Source organism: Rissa tridactyla, chromosome 17, assembly GCF_028500815.1.
Source record: "Rissa tridactyla isolate bRisTri1 chromosome 17, bRisTri1.patW.cur.20221130, whole genome shotgun sequence".
Lineage (NCBI taxonomy): Eukaryota > Metazoa > Chordata > Aves > Charadriiformes > Laridae > Rissa > Rissa tridactyla.
Genome location: NC_071482.1, coordinates 8,055,384 through 8,072,330, shown reverse-complemented (window position 1 = coordinate 8,072,330; position 16,947 = coordinate 8,055,384). Strand labels below are relative to the sequence as shown.

General features: G+C 65.5%; 2 protein-coding genes across 2 annotated transcripts; both read left to right on the top strand.

The window, feature by feature from the left end:
• Positions 1-966: 966 nt before the first annotated feature.
• On the top strand, positions 967-5,691 carry HEPACAM (hepatic and glial cell adhesion molecule). The gene is made up of 7 exons (XM_054223081.1): positions 967-1,087; positions 3,155-3,496; positions 3,724-4,005; positions 4,120-4,213; positions 5,063-5,136; positions 5,231-5,301; positions 5,401-5,691. The coding sequence occupies exons 1-7, from the start codon at positions 1,003-1,005 to the stop codon at positions 5,686-5,688; spliced, it is 1,236 nt and encodes a 411-aa protein (XP_054079056.1). The 5' UTR covers positions 967-1,002; the 3' UTR covers positions 5,689-5,691.
• A 2,360-nt stretch (positions 5,692-8,051) lies between these two features.
• On the top strand, positions 8,052-16,916 carry ROBO4 (roundabout guidance receptor 4). The gene is given in 20 exon segments (XM_054223171.1): positions 8,052-8,164; positions 8,298-8,342; positions 8,441-8,719; positions 8,797-8,935; positions 9,016-9,143; positions 9,972-10,087; positions 10,213-10,432; positions 10,529-10,650; positions 11,285-11,456; positions 11,542-11,692; positions 11,777-11,831; positions 11,833-11,920; positions 11,923-11,964; positions 12,664-12,840; positions 12,928-13,210; positions 13,306-14,124; positions 14,214-14,606; positions 14,687-15,015; positions 15,133-15,267; positions 15,364-16,916. Coding segments are annotated over 20 exon segments (3,903 nt in total). The 5' UTR covers positions 8,052-8,100; the 3' UTR covers positions 15,510-16,916.
• The last annotated feature ends 31 nt before the right edge of the window (positions 16,917-16,947 follow it).

Genomic DNA, 16,947 nt, shown 5'->3' with positions numbered 1-16,947 from the left:
GCATCTCCCTATAGCATCTCCCTACAGCACCCCCTAAATCCCTCCCTATAGCATCTCCCTACAGCACCCCCTAAATCCCTCCCTATAGCATCTCCCCATAGCATCTCCACATAGCACCCCCTAAATCCCTCCCCATAGCATCTCCCTATGGCATCTCCCTATAGCGCCCTCCCAAAAAGTCCCCCCCAAAACACCTCCCGGCCGCATCACCCCATCCCGTCCCCCCAGCCGGCTCCCCCCCGGAGCGTCTCCATCCCACCGGGGCTGGATGCTGGAGGCCTGAACCCCCTTCCCGCCGCCGGGAGCCTCCTGGGGGGGGGGGGGGGCGGTACCTCACTGGGGTGATGAGCTTGGCAGGACTCAGGAGGGGGGGGTGGGAAGCGATTCCGGGCATCCTGCCCCGCATCCCCGCTGCCCTATTCAGCGATGCCCGGGGAACCGGCGCTAATTGGCACCGGAGCTGGAACGCCGCCTGGATACGGCCGCGGCTTCGTTTTCAAGCCTGGGAAGAGGGAAAAAATAAGGAGGGGGAGCTCCTTTTGGGGGGACGGGGACGGGGGGGAACACAGCAGCTTTGTAAAATTCCACACCCCCCCCCCGAAAAAAAGAAACCCCCTCAATTAACGGGAGCCCCAAATCCCATGGGACTGTCTGCAGGCGGGGGGGTGTCAAACCGCAGCCGGCCTGGATGGGCTGATGCCCCCAACCTCCGGCGGGGGGAAAATACGGGAAAGGGTTGGGGGGGGGTGTGTGGAAATTGCAAATCTGAGTGTTTTTTCCCCCAAATAAATGTCAGCTCGAGGCCGCTGGGGAGGCCAAAGCCGCCCGGGACACAGGGCCCTATTGAGAAAGGGAAGAACAACACACAAAAAAGAAAAAAAAAAAGAAAAAAAAAAACCCTAAATGAGCCGGGCGGAACGCCAGGCCGGGAGCGCCGAGGGACGTGCCCGGAGTTAGGAAAAAAAACGGAACGATTTCGGGGGGCGAAGGAACCTACCCGAAATGTGGGGAGCGCCGGCCGCCCCGCGGGGTCACCCCGCTCCCCCCCGCCTGCTGCCGCTGGCCTGGCTCCTGGCGCTGCACGCAGGTAACGGGGCTTTCCCTCGCTTTCCCCAGGTTTTCCCCATTTTTGGGGGGTTTTTTATTTCTTTCCAATGGGGTTTGGGGGTACGCGGATGGCGGGGGGGCGACGGGGGGGCGGGGGGGGGGGTGGGGTGGTACCCAACAAACGGGGGTGTCACTGCGCCGTCGAGCAGCCCCTCTCACGGGCGAGGAAAAAAAACGGGGGGAAAACTGGGAATTAAAACGTGGGGAAAAACCACTTTTCCGCAGCCAAGCGGGTCCTGCCCGGGGGGGGGGGTGGATCTGCCACCTGCCCCCCCCCCCCCCCGAGCTTCTCCCCAGCTTTTCTGCTTCCCCCAAAACCCCTTTTTTCCTCATTTTTCAGCATCCCCAAATCAACTTCCTTACCCCTCCTCCCGCTTTCCCCAAAAACCCCTTTTTCACCCCGTTTCGCCGTTCGCTCCGGTTCACCTCCTCCTGCTGCCACCCCGGGTTTATTTATTCCCTACCCGAACCGTCATTTATTCCCTAAATACCACCTTTTTTGGGGGGGGGGGGGGTTCAAACCGCCCCGTCCCAGGTCCGGCGAGGCGGGAAAATCAACCACTTTGCACCGTTTTACCCAAGTTTGGACCCAAAACCAGCCCCGGGGTGGGGGGGGGGGGAGGCCCCGTTTCTCCTCCGGAGGAGCCGAGGATGCCGAGCAAAGCCAACCAGCTCGGATTCGCGCCCCAAAACAGCGCAGCCAGGCACAGGCACCCCCCCCCCCCGCCCCCCAAAAAAAAAAAAATTTAAAAAATGGGGGTTTTTTTTCCCCAAAGGAATAGGGATTTATTCCTCCAAATAGTGGGAAAATGAGGATTTTGAGTGTTCTTTTTTCAGCAGGGAAGGGTGGGAGATCTCCATCCCTAAACCAGGGAGAGCGAGGGGAGGCGAGGGGGGCGGGGGGGGGGGATATTGCTGATTTAGTACCTAACTCCCAAATTTATTAACCCGGAGCGGAGGAAAAAAAAGGAGCGGTTGGGTTAAAAAAGGGAAGGGACGGTTAAAAAGGCAGCATTCGGGGGGGGGGGGGGACACGCTTGGGGTGCGAGGACGCCTGAAAAGCCGCTTTCCCCGTCCTGCGCTTGGCTTTTCCCGAGGGATTCCGAGACATTTTTTGGGGGGGGGGGGGTGGGTTGAGGTTTGGGGGGGGGGCATGTTTTTGGGGCCGAAGAGCCGGGGAGGCCGGAGGGACAGCCGCCGCATACCAATAGGTCTCATGACTTTTCGGGCTTGTTTAACGCCTTCTCTGCTCCCGCTTCGCCCTCCCCAGCTGCTTTTTCCAACTCTTTCTCCCCCCCCCCCGGCTTCCATTCCCTGCCCGTCAATATGGGGTTTGTTCGCCGTCGCATGACGGGCATCCGGGTGGCGGGGGGGTAGCGGGGGGGGGGGGATGGATGGATGGTGGTGGTGGTCACGGGTGGGACCCCAGGGCCGGCAGGAGCGGGGGGATAAGGTTAGGGGATTTGTTGGGGGGGGGGGAGAGAAAGGCTGGTTTTGGAGGGGGTCACCCGCCCCCCCAAAAAAAAAAAAAAAAAAAAAAAAAAATTATTTTAAAAAAAAATTTTTTAAAAAAAATCAGTTTTTTCCACTTTTCCTCTTGCCTTTTTTTGGCTTAAAACCGGCGTCGAGGAGCGACGCGTGGGCATCACCCCCCCCCCCCCCCCCCCCCCAGCCCCCCCTCCAAGTTTTGCATCCCCCGGGGGGGAGGGGGTTCGGCTGCACCGGAGCATCCGACAGGGCTGGGAGGCCAAAAATCCCCCCCCCCCGCCAGTTTTGGGGGGGGGCGACGCACGCGGTTTTTGCAGGAGAGAGCGCATTTTTGGGGGGGGGGGGGGGGGCTGATGCGTGCGTTTCGGCAGCATCACCCCCACAACGGGACGTCTCCCCTGCCTTTTGGGGGGGGGGGGCGACGCGTGCAGGGGGGGTCCTGCAGGGCAGGAAGGGGGGGGGTGTCCCCGGTTTTTCTCCGGGTTCGGAGGACCAGGCAGCCTGCCCGGCCCCCCACCGGCCCCCCCCGCCCCCCGTCACTGTCTCTCCCCACCCCAAGGTCTGCTGGCGGGGGTCAACATCACCAGCCCCACGCCGCTGGTCCGCGGCACGGCGGGCAAAGCGGCGCTGCTGTCGGTGCGCTACGCCAGCGCCAGCGCCGACAAGCCGGTGGTCAAGTGGCAGCTGAAGCGGGACAAGCCCGTCACCGTCGTCCAGTCCATCGGCACCGAGATCATCGGCAACCTGCGGCCCGACTACCGCGACCGCATCCGGGTGCTGGAGAACGGCTCGCTGCTCATCAACCCCCTGCAGCTGGCCGACGAAGGTGCTTACGAGGTGGAGGTGTCCATCACCGATGACACCTTCACCGGCGAGAAGACCATCAACCTCACCGTGGACAGTAAGTGCAAGGAGGACGTCCGGCGGAGACTGGCTTCTCCATGGGATGTCTTCCCTGACTGCTTTTAGGGAGGGCTTTTTCCAACCGGGAGGTGGTTTCCGCGGGTTCAGCCCCCCCGTGCTGCCAAGCTACGTCCCCGGCGGGGTTGTGATGTGCCCTTTCCCGTCCCCTGGGCCCATCCGTCCCGTGAGGCACGGCGTCACCCTGGTTCCCCCGCTCGCCTGCAGTCCCCATCTCGAAGCCGCAAGTGCTGGTGGCCTCCTCGACGGTGCTGGAGCTCAGCGAGTTCTTCACCCTCAACTGCTCGCACGAGAACGGCACCAAGCCCACCTACACCTGGCTGAAGGACGGGAGGCCACTGACCAATGACTCCCGCCTGCTCCTCTCCCCTGACCAGAAGATCCTCACCATCACCCGCGTCCTCATGGCCGATGACGACGTCTACAGCTGCCTGGTGGAGAACCCCATCAGCCACGGCCGCAGCATCCCCGTGAAGCTCACCGTCTACCGTAAGCCACCCGTTCTCCCCTCCCACGCCTCTGGGGCCGGCCTTCCTTTTGAGATGCTCCCAGCTAAAATCTGGGGGGGGGGGGGGGTTGTCCCCCCCGATTCCTCTCCCCCAGGCCGCAGCTCCCTCTACATCATCCTCTCCACGGGCGGCATCTTCCTCCTCGTCACCCTGGTGACAGTTTGTGCCTGCTGGAAACCCTCCAAGAAGTACGGCTGGGGGTAACACGGGAGACAAAGGGGGTTCCTCTTATCCTGTCCCGTCTTGTCCCATCCTGTCTTTTCTCGTCCCATCCAGTCCCATCCCATCCCATCCACCTTGTCCTATCCCACGTTGTCCCATCTCTTCTCATCTCATCTCATCTCATCATCCCATCCCATCTTGTCCTGTCCCATCACATCACACCTCATCCTGACCCATCCCACCCCATCCTCTCCCATCCTGTCCCATCCCACCTTGATCCATCTCTCCTGTTCCATCCCATCCCATCTCATCTTGTCCCGTCCCGTCCCGTCCCATCCCATCCCATCCCATCCCATCCTGCCTTGATCCATCTCTCCTGTTCCAGCCCATTCTATCCCATCCCATCCCATCTCATCTTGTCCCATCCCATTCCACTCCATCTCATCCCAACCCATCTTGTCCCATCCCATCCCATCCCATCCCATCCTGCCTCGACCCATCTGTCCTGTCCTTTTCCCGTCCTATCCCATCCCATCCCATCCCATCCCACTCCATCCCATTCCACTCCATCCCATCCCATCCCATCCCATCCCATCCCATCCCATCCCATCCCATCCCATCTCATCCCATCGCGTCCCATCCTATACCATCCCGTCCGTCCTGTCCCATCCTGCCTCAACCCATCTGTCCTGTCCTTGTCCCATCCCGTCCCATCCCTTCCCATCCCATCCCATCCCATCCCATCCCATCCCATCCCATCCCATCCCATCCCATCTCTCCCTCACCACAGCACCACGCCCTTTCCCAGCTGAACCACAGTCCGTTCCCCGCACCGTGGTGCCGATGCTGTCCCCCCCCCTCTCTCCCTTCCCCAGGGAGAAGCGGCAAGCGGAGACACAACCAGCCTCGGAATACCCCGAGCAGGACGAGGAGCGCCTGAAGCACGAGGGTGAGTGCCGGCCCCAGCGCGATGACGGCGGCGGCTGGGGGAACGCCGCCGCCGGCGCCGCCGGCGGGGTAAGCAACGCTTTGCCTCCACGCAGCCGAGGGCATCCCGCGGAGCAGCGAGCACGAGCGCAAAAACCCGGTGGCCTTGTACATCCTCAAGGACAAGGTGAGCGGCCCTTAGCGCGTCCCGTGGCTCCCCGGCTTTGCGCCGCGGCACCAGGTCTCGCGCGCTTCGCGCACTCGTCCACCCTTTGGCTTTTGGCAGGACTCGCCGGAGGCAGAGGAAGATTCGTCACCCGAACCCCGTGGCACGGTTGAACCGGGTTACACCAGCTCCCCCATCCCAGCAGCCGGTCGTTCGCCGGGACCCGTGGGGCGTTCGACGCGCCGTTACCATCGCTCGCCGGCTCGCTCGCCCGCCTCGACGCGGACGCACAGGTCGCCGCCGGGATCGCCGGCGCGTTCCCGTGGAGCCCCGCGGCTGCTGCGGACTGCTGGCGTCCACGTCATCCGGGAGCAGGAGGAGGCCAACGCCGTGGAGATCAGCGCCTGAGCCGGGGGGGACACGTGTGCGCGCTTCGGCGGCGCCGAGCGAGCGGGAACACCGGCACGGCCCCGCTCCCGCCACTGGGCATCGTTTGGCTGGGGCGTAAAGTCACTAATTTGCTATTGATCCCACCCGGAGCTCCCCTCTTCCGTCCCCCGCCTTCCCGGGGCGTCGCTTGAATGGTTTCTCGCCGGGAGGAGCGTGCAGGGAGCGTGCGGGAAGGAAGCTCGCGCGCTTTGCCTGGAGCGTGCGGGAGAGAGCGTGCAAGGGGGCGTGCGCAGAGTGTGCAGGACGCGCACGGAGCGTGCAGGAGGGCCCGCACGGAGCCCGCAGAGCGAGCGTGCACCCAGCGCGCCGAGAGCGCGTGCACGAAGGCACGTGGAGAGCGTGCAGAGAGAGAGCGCGCGCACAGAGAGCGTGCATGCAGCGTGCGAGAGGCCGTGCGCGGAGCACGCGGAGAGGGCGTGCGGAGGGAGTGTGCACGTGCTGTGCAGAGCGAGCGTGCAGGAGGGCACGTGCAGAGCGCGCAGAGGGAGCGCGCATGGAACGCGCGAGAGGGCGCGCAGGGAGCACGCAGGTAGAACATGCAGGGACCGCACGCCCACAGCGAGCGTGCGCGGGGCGCGTCAGAGGACACGTGTGGAACCTGCGGGGAGCGTGCGCGGAGGGCGCAGAGGGAGCGTGCAGGGAGCGTGCGGAGAGAGGGTTTGCACCGAACACGCAAGCGGGCACGTGGGCAGCGTGCGGAGATGCCACGCACGGAGCGCGCGGACAGAGCGTGCCGGCAGCACGCACGGAGGGCGCACCAAGGGCGCAAGGGGGCATGCGCGAGGGTGCGCAGAGAGAGCACGCGCAGGGGCGCGCGGGGCAGAGCGCGTGGAGCACGCGGGGGAGAACGCGCAGCCAGGGCGCGGCAAGAGCAAGCAGGGAGCGTGCGGCTGCGAGGCCACGCAGATTGTGCGGAGAGAGGACGCACGGAGCGTGGGGGGAAGGCGTGCAGAGAGCGTGCATGGAGCGTGCATGGAGCGTGCATGGAGTGTGCATGGAGCATGCAGACAGCGCGCACGGAGCGTGCAGGCTGTGCATGGAGCATGCAGCTAGGAGCGTGTCAGCACCAGGAGCGCTCTCCGAGCGCGCGTGGAGCGCGCAGGGAGCACGAGCGGGCAGAGGGTCCATGCGGAGAGCGCGCGCAGGGCCCACAGAGAGAGCACGCGTGCAGCGCTCGCGGGCAGCCCGCACGGAGCACGCGAGGGGGAGCGCGCGCGCGTGAGGGAAGAGCAGCGCGAAGCTTGCAGGAAGGCGTGCAGGGAGAGCGCAACGAGAGCACGCGTGCAGCGTTGGCCGAGAGCGCGCATGGAGCCGGCAGAGAGCGAGCGGAGAACGCGGCAAGCACGCGAAGAGCGCGAGGAGAGCGTGACGCCTGCGGCGCTTGCCGGGGGCACGCGTGTGCGGAGTGTGTGAGAAGAGCGTGCACGAGACGCGCGGCTAAGAGGGCGCAGGCAACGGCGCAGGAGCGCGCGGGGAGCGGGTGCTGCGCGCACCCCACCCAGCGTGTGCAGGAGCCCCCTGCCCGCCCCACTGCGGCACCCAGACCCTGCGCACCGGAGCCGGGGGGGGCTCCCTCCTCTCCCCCCGCCCCCGCCAGCTCCCCCGGCTGCACCGTCCCCTAAACACGGGCTCAAACACACACACCCCCCCCCACCCCGGCCCGAGCGCCGCCCTTCCGCCGCGCCTGGATTTTCTGGGAAAATCCCCCGGTTTTGGGGCGTGCGCCATCGCCTCTCCCCCCCAGGCCTTCCCGGGAAATAGGTTTAGGATGAAAACCGGAGAGTGGCCGTCCGAGCGAGCCGGGCCCCGGGGCACCCGGGGTGGGTGCCGGGGCACCCCGGGGTGCGCTACTAACCAATAAACTAAACGTGCTACCCGGCCGGCAGCGGCACCCTTGGGTGTCTTTGTGGGACAGGGTGCCCCCCCCGGGGTGGGGGGGGACACGAGAGGTGGGTGATAGCTGAGACCGGGCAAGCTCGGCGCAGCTGGCTGGCACCCAAGTTTCAGCTTGCAGAGCCTGGGGGGACCCTCGACCGTTCACTCTGGTCCCTACTGATGGTGTCCCCAGCCGAGAGCTCGTTTCTTCTTAATTCGTCTTCCTCCGACCATGGCGGGGGGGGGGCGGGGGGGGGGGGCGGAATTTCTTCTGATTAATTAAATTCGTTAAACACCGGTGTCCCCAACCCTGCTGCCTCCGGGTGCTGCCAGTGCCACCATGACCGGGTGTTTGTGTCCATCTCCCTCCCCCAGCACTTCCCGGCCCCTGCGTCCGGCTATTGTCCCCCCCCATCCGGAGCCTGATCTGGTCCCGGTGCCGGCAGGGAGGGACCGGGATTTGGGGAGGAAGCGGGAAGGTTGGCCGGGGCCGGCATGGCGGGCGGCTGGGCGATGGCGTTGGGACTGGGGCTCTGCCTCGCCGCTCTGCGCCGGGGAGGTGAGTGCGGCCCCCGGGGAGGGGGGGGAGAAAAATACCCTTAATTCCGCCCCCCCCCGCTGCCCCCCGCCACCCACCGGGGCTGAGACCGTGCGCTCTCGGTGCACCCACCGTCCTCCATGTCACCCCACAGGCTGCCACCCCCCCGGCGCAGCCCCGGCCCCCCAAACCGCAGCTGGTAAGGACACCCCGTGGGGATGATGTGGGCGGGTGGGGGGGGGGACCCCAAAAAATCCTGTCCTCCCCCCCACCCATGGCGTCCCCTCCCCACCGCAGCGCTGCGGGACAATTTCCGCCTGCAGCCGGGTGATTTGGTGGCCACGGCGGGGCAAGCGTTGGAACTGGATTGCGTCCCCCCCTCGGGGCACCCCGAACCCCGCGTCACCTGGAAGAAGGACGGGGTGACCTTGGACTTGACGGGTGACCGGTACTTGGTCACCAACGGGAAGCTGCGGGTGGCACCGGCGCGGCGCAGCGACTCCGGGATCTACGTCTGCGTGGCGGCCAACGCGGCGGGCGAGAGGGAGAGCCGGGGCGCCCGCGTCTCCGTCCTGGGTAAGCCACGGGTGTCCCACGGGTGGGGGACATGTCACACCCGGTGCTGGTGCCACGTCCCTCAATGTCCCCCGCAGAGAAGCCGACCATCGTGCGGCGCCCGAGCGACGCCGTGGCGGTGGCCGGCAGCACCGTGGAGCTGGGCTGCGGCGCCCAAGGTGACCCAGCGCCGCGGGTGCAGTGGCACAAGGAACGCGGGGACCTGCCCTGGGGCAGGTAGGTGGTGGCAGGGTGGAGGTGTCCCATCCCCCAGGGTGGGGTGGTGAGGGGGCTGATGGAGACCTGGTGACCCGCAGGCACGAGGTGGACCGGGAGAACACGTTGCGCCTCTACGCCGTGACGGCCACCGACGCCGGCGCCTACGTGTGTACGGCACAGAGCCAGCTGGGCACCGCCGCCGCCACCGCCCGCCTCCGCGTGGAGGGTCAGCGTGGGACCTCTGTGGCCTCCACCGCCACGGGGACCCAGGGTCATCTTGTGGGGGGAGGTCCATGCAAAGGGAGCCATCTAACGGGGGCCATCTAATGGGGTTCGTCCAAGGGGAGTCTGTCCAAGGTGGGGTCCAGCCAAGGGGGGTCCAGCCAAGGGAGGTCCAGCCAAGGAGGTCGTCCATGGGGAGTCTGTCCAAGGGGGATCCATCCAAGGATATCTATCCAAGAAGGTCTATCCAAGAGGGTCCATCAAAACAGGGTCCATCCAACTGACTCATCTAAGGGAGTCCATTCAAGGAGGGTCCATCAGAGGGGCTACTTCTGAAGGGTGTCCGTCTCAGGAGGTCCATCTAAAGGCATCCATCCAACAGTATCCATCCAAGGGGTCCATCCAAGCATGTCCGTGTAAGGGGATGCATCCAGGTGGGGGTCCATCCAAGGGGATCTATTCAAGAGAGTCCATCTAAAGGGGATCCATCCAAGCAGGTTCCTCCAAGGGGATCTCTTTATGGGGGTGTGTCCAAGGTGGGGGTTCAATTAAAAGAGGATCCAGCAAGAGGTATCCATCCAAAGGGTCCGTCTAAGGGGGACATATCAATGGGAGTCTGTCATGGGGTCCATCAAAGAAGGTCCATCCAAGACAGATTCATCAAAGGGTGTCTGTCTGAGGGGGGTCTGTCCAAGAGGTGTCCATCCAAAGGGTACATCTGAGTGAGTCCTTCCAAGGAGATCCCAGGGTCTCCAGGCACAGGTATCTGGGGCGGGTGCTGAGGGACCTTGCTCCTGCCTGGTGCCACTGTTACCTTCCCTCTGCCCCGCAGACCGCCTGCCAACGGGCCGGCGGGAGGCCGCGCCCCGGGACCTGCTGGCCATGCGGCTGCACCTGGACAACGGCACCGCGCTGCCCGCCGCCGCCGCCGTCCGGCTCCGCTGGCGGGTTCGTGTGATGTCAGGATGTCCCCGCCAGAGGGCTGGGATGGGACACAGGGATGAGGCTGGAGCTCCATCCCCGTGTTCCATCCGTGTCCCACCATGCCTCGTAACCCTTCCCATCCCCTCCAGGTGCTGACGCCGGCACCGGCGCCGGAGGGCTACATGGTGCTGTACCGCTGCCTGCTCCCTGCCACCACCGCCTGGGTCCAGCACGACGCGGGCAGGGACCTCAGCACCGTCATCCCCGCGCTCCGCAGGGGCTACAAGTATGAGTTCAAGGTCCGACCTTACGCTGGAGGGACCCAGGGCTTGGACAGCAACAGCAGGCACCTCTGGATACCCGAGGAAGGTGCGTTGGGTGTGAGGTGCCACCAGGGATGCCCAGGTGGAGGATGAGGGGGTCAGTTGGGGGTCCCAGGGGGCCTCAGCACCGCTGTCCCGGCAGTGCCAAGCGCGGCGCCTCAGCACGTCACCGTGGGCCAGGTTGAGACGGGGAACGGCACCGTGGTCGTGAGCTGGGAGCCACCTCCTCCTGAGGCCCACAACGGCATCATCCGGGGCTACAAGGTTTGGGGTGACGGGGCAGGGAGGGGCCTGGGGGCTTCTGGCCAAAGAGGGTCCATCCAAGGCGCCTGTCTAAGGGGTATCCATCCAAGAAAGGAGCCTATCAAAGGCGGGGGCCTATCCAAGGGTGGCCATCCAAGGAGTGCCAGTCCAAGGGGTCCATCCAAGAGGGATCTTGATAAGGAGGTTTGGTCAAGGGGGCCAACCAAGGTGGAGGTCCATCCCAGGAGACCCATCTAAGGGGGGATCCATCCAAGGAGATACATCCAAGGGGTAACTCTAAGGAAGGGGGTCATCCAAGCGGATCTAACCCAAGGGGGACCATCCAAGGGGGTTCAGCCTAGGGGATTCATCTAAGGGGGTCCTCCAAGGGGTCTGTCCAAGACGGATCCATCAATGGGGGTCCACCAAGTGGATTCATCTAATGGGGACCACCCAAGGGGGTCCATTCAAGGGGCATTCCTCCATGGGCATCCATGCAAAAGGGTCCATCAAGGGGATCCATCTAAGGGGGGGGTGCACCCAAGGGGGTACATGAAAAGAGGCTCATCCAAGGGGGTCAATCCTGTTGGGATCCATCACGGGGATCCACCAAGGGCCTTCATCTAAAGGGGCCCATACTCTTGGTGCCTGCCAGGTCTGGTCAATGGGGGAGGGGTGGCAACGCCCCACCAACAGGACAGTGGACGGAGGCACCCACCACCTGGAAACCCTCCTCCCGAGCCCTGGGGCCGAATTCTGCGTCCAGGTGGCAGCTTTCAACGGCGCGGGGCTGGGGGTCCCCAGCAATGTCACCTGCAGCATCCTGGGTAGGGGACAGGGAGCAAGACGGGGTGCGGGGGTGGAGGGTGTGGAGGGGGTGGCATAGGGGTGACGCCGGTGGGACCCTCGCAGGGCTGACAGCGGGGAGCACCAGGGTGGTGCAGGTGCTGCGGCAGCCCGCCGTCATCGCAGCCGCCGGCTCGCTGCTCTGGCTGGCCTTGCTCGCCCTCCTCCTCCTCCTCTGCCAGCGCCGCGCCAGCCAGGACGCCGCGGCTCGCCACAGGTGAGGGGGGGGGGGGGCCGTGGGGTGGGGTGTCCTCGGCAGGGTGGGGACGGGGGTGACCTGGTGGCACCCCTCGCCCCGCAGGCTGGTGGCCGGTGACTCGCCGTGGCTCGGTGGCCCCTGGAAACCTGGCTGTGCCCCCCCACAACCTCAGCAGCAGCAGCAGCCTCAGCAGCCGGCTCCTGGGCAGCGACGGCAGGGACCCCCACCCCTCCAGTGAGCCCCATGGGGCTGGGACCCCCACCCAGAGCCGTGGGACCCCCACCCCTCCAGTGAGCCCCATGGGGCTGGGACCCCCACCCAGAGCCGTGGGACCCCCCACTCCTTCATTGAGCCCCATGGGGCTGGGACCCCCCACCCAGCGCCGTGGGACCCCCACCCCTCCAGTGAGCCCCATGGGGCTGGGACCCCCACCCAGTGCCGTGGGACCCCCACTCCTTCATTGAGCCCCATGGGGCTGGGACCCCCACCCAGCGCCGTGGGACCCCCACCCCTCCAGTGAGCCCCATGGGGCTGGGACCCCCACCCAGAGCCGTGGGACCCCCACCCCTTCATTGAGCCCTGGGTTGGGACCTCCACCCAGCGCTGTGGGACCCCCACCCCTTCATTGAGCCCCATGGGGCTGGGACCCCCACCCAGCGCCGTGGGACCCCCACCCCTCCAGTGAGCCCCATGGGGCTGGGACCCCCACCCAGCGGCGTGGGACCCCCACCCTGTTCCATGGGACCCCTCACCCACTGCCTAGGACCCTCGCCGGGTGCTGTGAGACCAGCGAAGGGTGCCCAAGACCCCCCACCCTATGCCTGGGACCCCCCTCGATGCCATGGGACCCCCACCTGGGCGCCCCCCATTGCCATGGGACCCTCTCCGCGGGCAGCAGGGACCTGGGGACAGACGGAGCGGAGGACGGAGGGGACAAGAGACACCCAGCTCAGCACCCATGGGTGCCCTGACCGCTCTCGCCCCCCCAGCCCTGTCCTTGGAGCCCTCAAGCCTCGGCCCCCCCACGCCCCCCAACCACAGCAGCCTCCACGGGGGGCACCCGCCGCCCCTTGGGGACGCAGGGTGCTACGTCGGGGGGCACCCTGGGGTGCGCACCTCGCCCAGCACCCCCAACCCCGCACCCTGGGAGCGCGTCCGCAAGAGAGGTGGGTACGGGGCGGGGGACACGGGGACACGGGGGGGGGGGACACCGGGGGGGTGGCTCATGGCTGCGTGTTGCCCGTCCCGTGCAGAGCTGCACCAAGTGCACAGCACCCCGCTGCTCGCCGGTGGCCCCGGCCACGTCCCCGGGAGCGAGTGGGGGACAGATTTTGGGCTGGCAGCCGGGTGGCCTCGGCAAAGGGGACACGACGGTGACACCGCCACCGCCGCGCCGGCCGGAGGGGACCCGTGGCAGCTGCCGGTCTTCAGCTCCCCCAAACCACGTCGGGGCAGCGCCTCACTGGCCGCCGGCGTCACCGGCTTACCGGTGACACCCCCGAGGCCACCCCACGCCTGGCACCCACCGGTGACGCGGTGAGTCTGGGTGTCCCCCACCCTGGGGAGGCAGACGGGTGCCCCCCACCCTGACTCCTATGCCGCAAGTGCCACCGCGTCCTTTCCACCTGCAGGTCCCCGGCCACTGCACGTCCCAGGGACACGTCCCCCAACACCAGACGCCCCAAGGACGTGTCCCAAGTCACTGGGACCCCCAGGGACGCGTCCCCAGTCACCAGGCGCCCCAAGGACGTGTCCTCGGTCGCTGAGATCCCCAGGGACATGTCCCCAGCCACAAGACGCCCCAAGGACATGGACACCACGGTCGCTGGGATTCCTAGGGACATGTCTCCAGCCACCCGGCGCCCCAGGGACACATCCTCGGTCACTGAGAGCCCCACACCAGCCGCCAGGCACCCCAGGGACATGTCCCTGGTCACTGAGAACCCCAAGGACGTGTTCCTGGCCACCAGGCGCCCCAAGGATGTGTCACCAGTCACCAGGCACCCCAGGGTCAAGTCCCCAGTCACCAGATGCCATGAGGACACGTGCCCAGCCACCAGGCAGCCCAGGGAGCCATCGCCAGCCACCAGGCACCAGAGGGACACAATCTCAGTCACCAGGCATCCTGAGGACACATCCCCGGTCACCAGGTGCCCCAGGGACGTGTCCCCCGTCACCAGGCACCCCGAGGAGATGTCGCCAGTCCCCGGGCACCACAGGGACACGTTCCTGGGCAGCAGGTACCCCAAGGACATGTCCCCAGCCACCAGGCACCCTAGGGACCCATCACCAGTGACCACGCACCAGCGGGACATGTCACCAGCCACCAGGCAGCCCGAGGACACGTCCTCAGCCAACGGACACCCGGGGGACAAGTCCCCAGTCACCAAGGTCCCCAAGGAGAAGTCTCCAGGCACTGCACACCGCGAGGACAAGTTTCTGTCCACCAGGTACCGCAAGGCCATGTCCCTGGTCACCAGGCACCCCAGGGACCCATCGCTGGTGACCAGGCACCCAAGGGACATGTTCCTGTCTCCAGCAGGTACCCTGAGGACATGTCACCGGTCACCACGCACCCGAAGGACACATCCCCAGACACCAGACACCCAAGGGACACATCCCCGGACACCAGACGCCCCGATGAGAAGTCTCCAGCCCCTGGTCACCGCAGGGACGCTTTCCTGGGCAGCAGGTACCCCAAGGATATGTCCCTGGTCACCAGGCATCGCAGGGACCCATCACTGGTGACCAGGCACCCAAGGGACATGTTCCTGGCCACCAGGTACCCCAATGACACATTCCTTGCCACCAGGCACCCCAGGGACAGGTCCCCACGCCCTGGCCGCCTCTCACCGGTGCTCAGCGACGGGGTCTTGACGCCTCAACGAGTGGCCGAGGACCTGGAGATGGACCAGGACACCATCTGCCCCAGGTACACTCCACCCCCCTGGGACACCACCATGGTGGCAGCATCCCCTGGTGCCAGCGGCGTCCCTGCCATGTCCCCCACAGCGCCCCAGTGCCGGCCATGCCCCGGTCCTTCTCGCCGCCGCACACCTACGGCTACATCTACGGGCCACCAGCCTCCGAGCTGGGTGAGGAGGAGGAGGAGGAGGAAGAGGAGGAGGAGGAAGAGCAGCCAGTGACGAGGGGCTCACCGGGGGGGTCGCTGCTGAACGGCTGGGGCTCTGTCTCAGAGGACAACTTCACCAGCGCCCGCTGCAGCTTGGTGAGCTCCTGCGATGGCTCCTTCCTCCTGGACGCCAGCTTCGCCCGGGCGCTGGCGGTGGCCGTCGATGGCCTCTGCTTCAGCCTCGAGGACACCGACGGGAGCTATGGGGGTGAGCGAAGGGTTCCTGGACCCCCACTCTGACCCCCAGCACTGTCACCTCTTCAGGGAAGGTGGCCCTATCGTGACACGGCGGTGGTGCCACCACCTCCTGCCTTCTCCCCGGTAGGTCCCTCACCACCACCATCACCCTTGGAGGAGGTCTTCTCGCCCGGGGTCCCCATCCCCACCTGGGACTGGGGGACGGCGCTGGGGGTGCCGCGGAGACCCAGGATGGAAGCGGCTGTGGGCATCCCACAGCACGGTGAGCAGCGCCCCGATGCAGGGGTGATGGGCACCGGGGGCGGCCCAGGGTGTCACCCGTCGCGGGGTGCTGGAAAATGTCCCCATTTCTTTCCAGGTGGCCACGGGATGGGGAGCGGTGGCCCCTGGGCCAGGGCAGGTGGTGAGATGGGGACAGGAGGGACAGAAGCGTGGCGTTCTCCGGGACGTAGGATACGGCAAGGCCAGAGTCCCCTCAGCTCGGCTAAAAACCAGCTTTATTAAGAAGTTCCCAAAAAAGGGGCTCTTTGCTAACAAAAGCCACCCACAAAGGGTGGGTGGCACCAAGGTGGGCAGATGTCCCTCCTTCTCCAACATCCTCAACCTCCCCAAGTGTCCTCATCCTTTCCCAGTGTCCCCATCCCTCCCCAGATTCCTCATCCCTCCCCAGCATCCTCACCCTCCTCAAGTGCCCTCGTCCCCTCCAAGTGTCCTTGTCCCTCCCCAGTGTCCTCCTCCTTCCCCAGCATCCTCATCCCCCAACCATCCTCATCCTTGCTCCGCCCAAGCACCGTTGTCCATTCCAAGTGTCCCTGCCTTTCCCCAGGGTCATTGTCCCCCTGCCTGTCCTCATCCCCGCTGACAGTTCTCATTCCTCCTGACTGTCCACATCCTTCCTCGGCACCCTTGTCCCACCTCGACCGGCCTTGACCCCCCCGCCAAGTGTCCTCATCCCTCACAAGCCACCTTGTCCTTCCTGCATGTCTTTGTGCTCCCTCCAGGTGTCCTCATCCCTCCTATCCATCCTCATCCCCAGGGTTCTCATCCCTCCTGAGCATCCTCATCATTCCCCAACTGTCTTCACCCCCTCCCAAGGCTCCTCATCCCTCCCCACCATCCTCATCCCCCTGTGACCATCCTCCTCGTCCCTCCCTACTGTCCTTGTCCCTCCCAAGCAACCTCGTCTTACCCAAGTGTCCTCTTCCCCCCAGCAATCCCCAACCACTTGGCGTCCTCGTCCTTCCCCAGTGTCCTCGTCCCCCCAAAACACCCTTGTCCCCCAAAGTTCCTTGTCCCTCCCCAGCACGCTTATGCCTCTGCAGTGTCCTTGTCCTTGTTGCTCCCATGCATGCTCGTCCCACCAGCTGTCCTCATCCCTTCCAACCACCCTCATCCCTCCCAGCCATCCTTGTCCCTCCCCAGTGTCCTCATCCCTCCCAATTGTCCTTGTCCCCAGGGTCCTCCTCCCTCCCTGAGCATCCTTGTCCCTCCCCAGTGTCCTCATCCCTCCCAATTGTCCTTGTCCCCAGGGTCCTCCTCCCTCCCTGACCATCCTTGTCCCTCCAGTGTCCTCATCGCTAGTGACCGTCCTTGGCTCCCTCAGGCAACCTCATCCTTCCTCAAGCATCCTCGTCCCTCCCAATTGTCCTTGTCCCTGGGGACTTCATCCTTCCTGAACACCCTTTTTCCTCCCCAGAGTCCTCGTCCCTCCCAACTGTCCTTGTCTCCACGGTCCTCCTCCCTCCCTGAGCACCCTCCGCATCCCTCCCAAGCATCCTTGTCCATCCTGACTGTCCTTGACCCACCCCAGGTGTCCTTGTCCCCCCCTCGCGCTGCCACCCACCGGCTGCTGGCTCTGTGCAACCCTGTTTACGCGGTGCCCCTCAGAAATTAAAGAGCATCCTCCCCGTCCCCCCCACGTTCCCCAGCCCCGTGTCCCCAG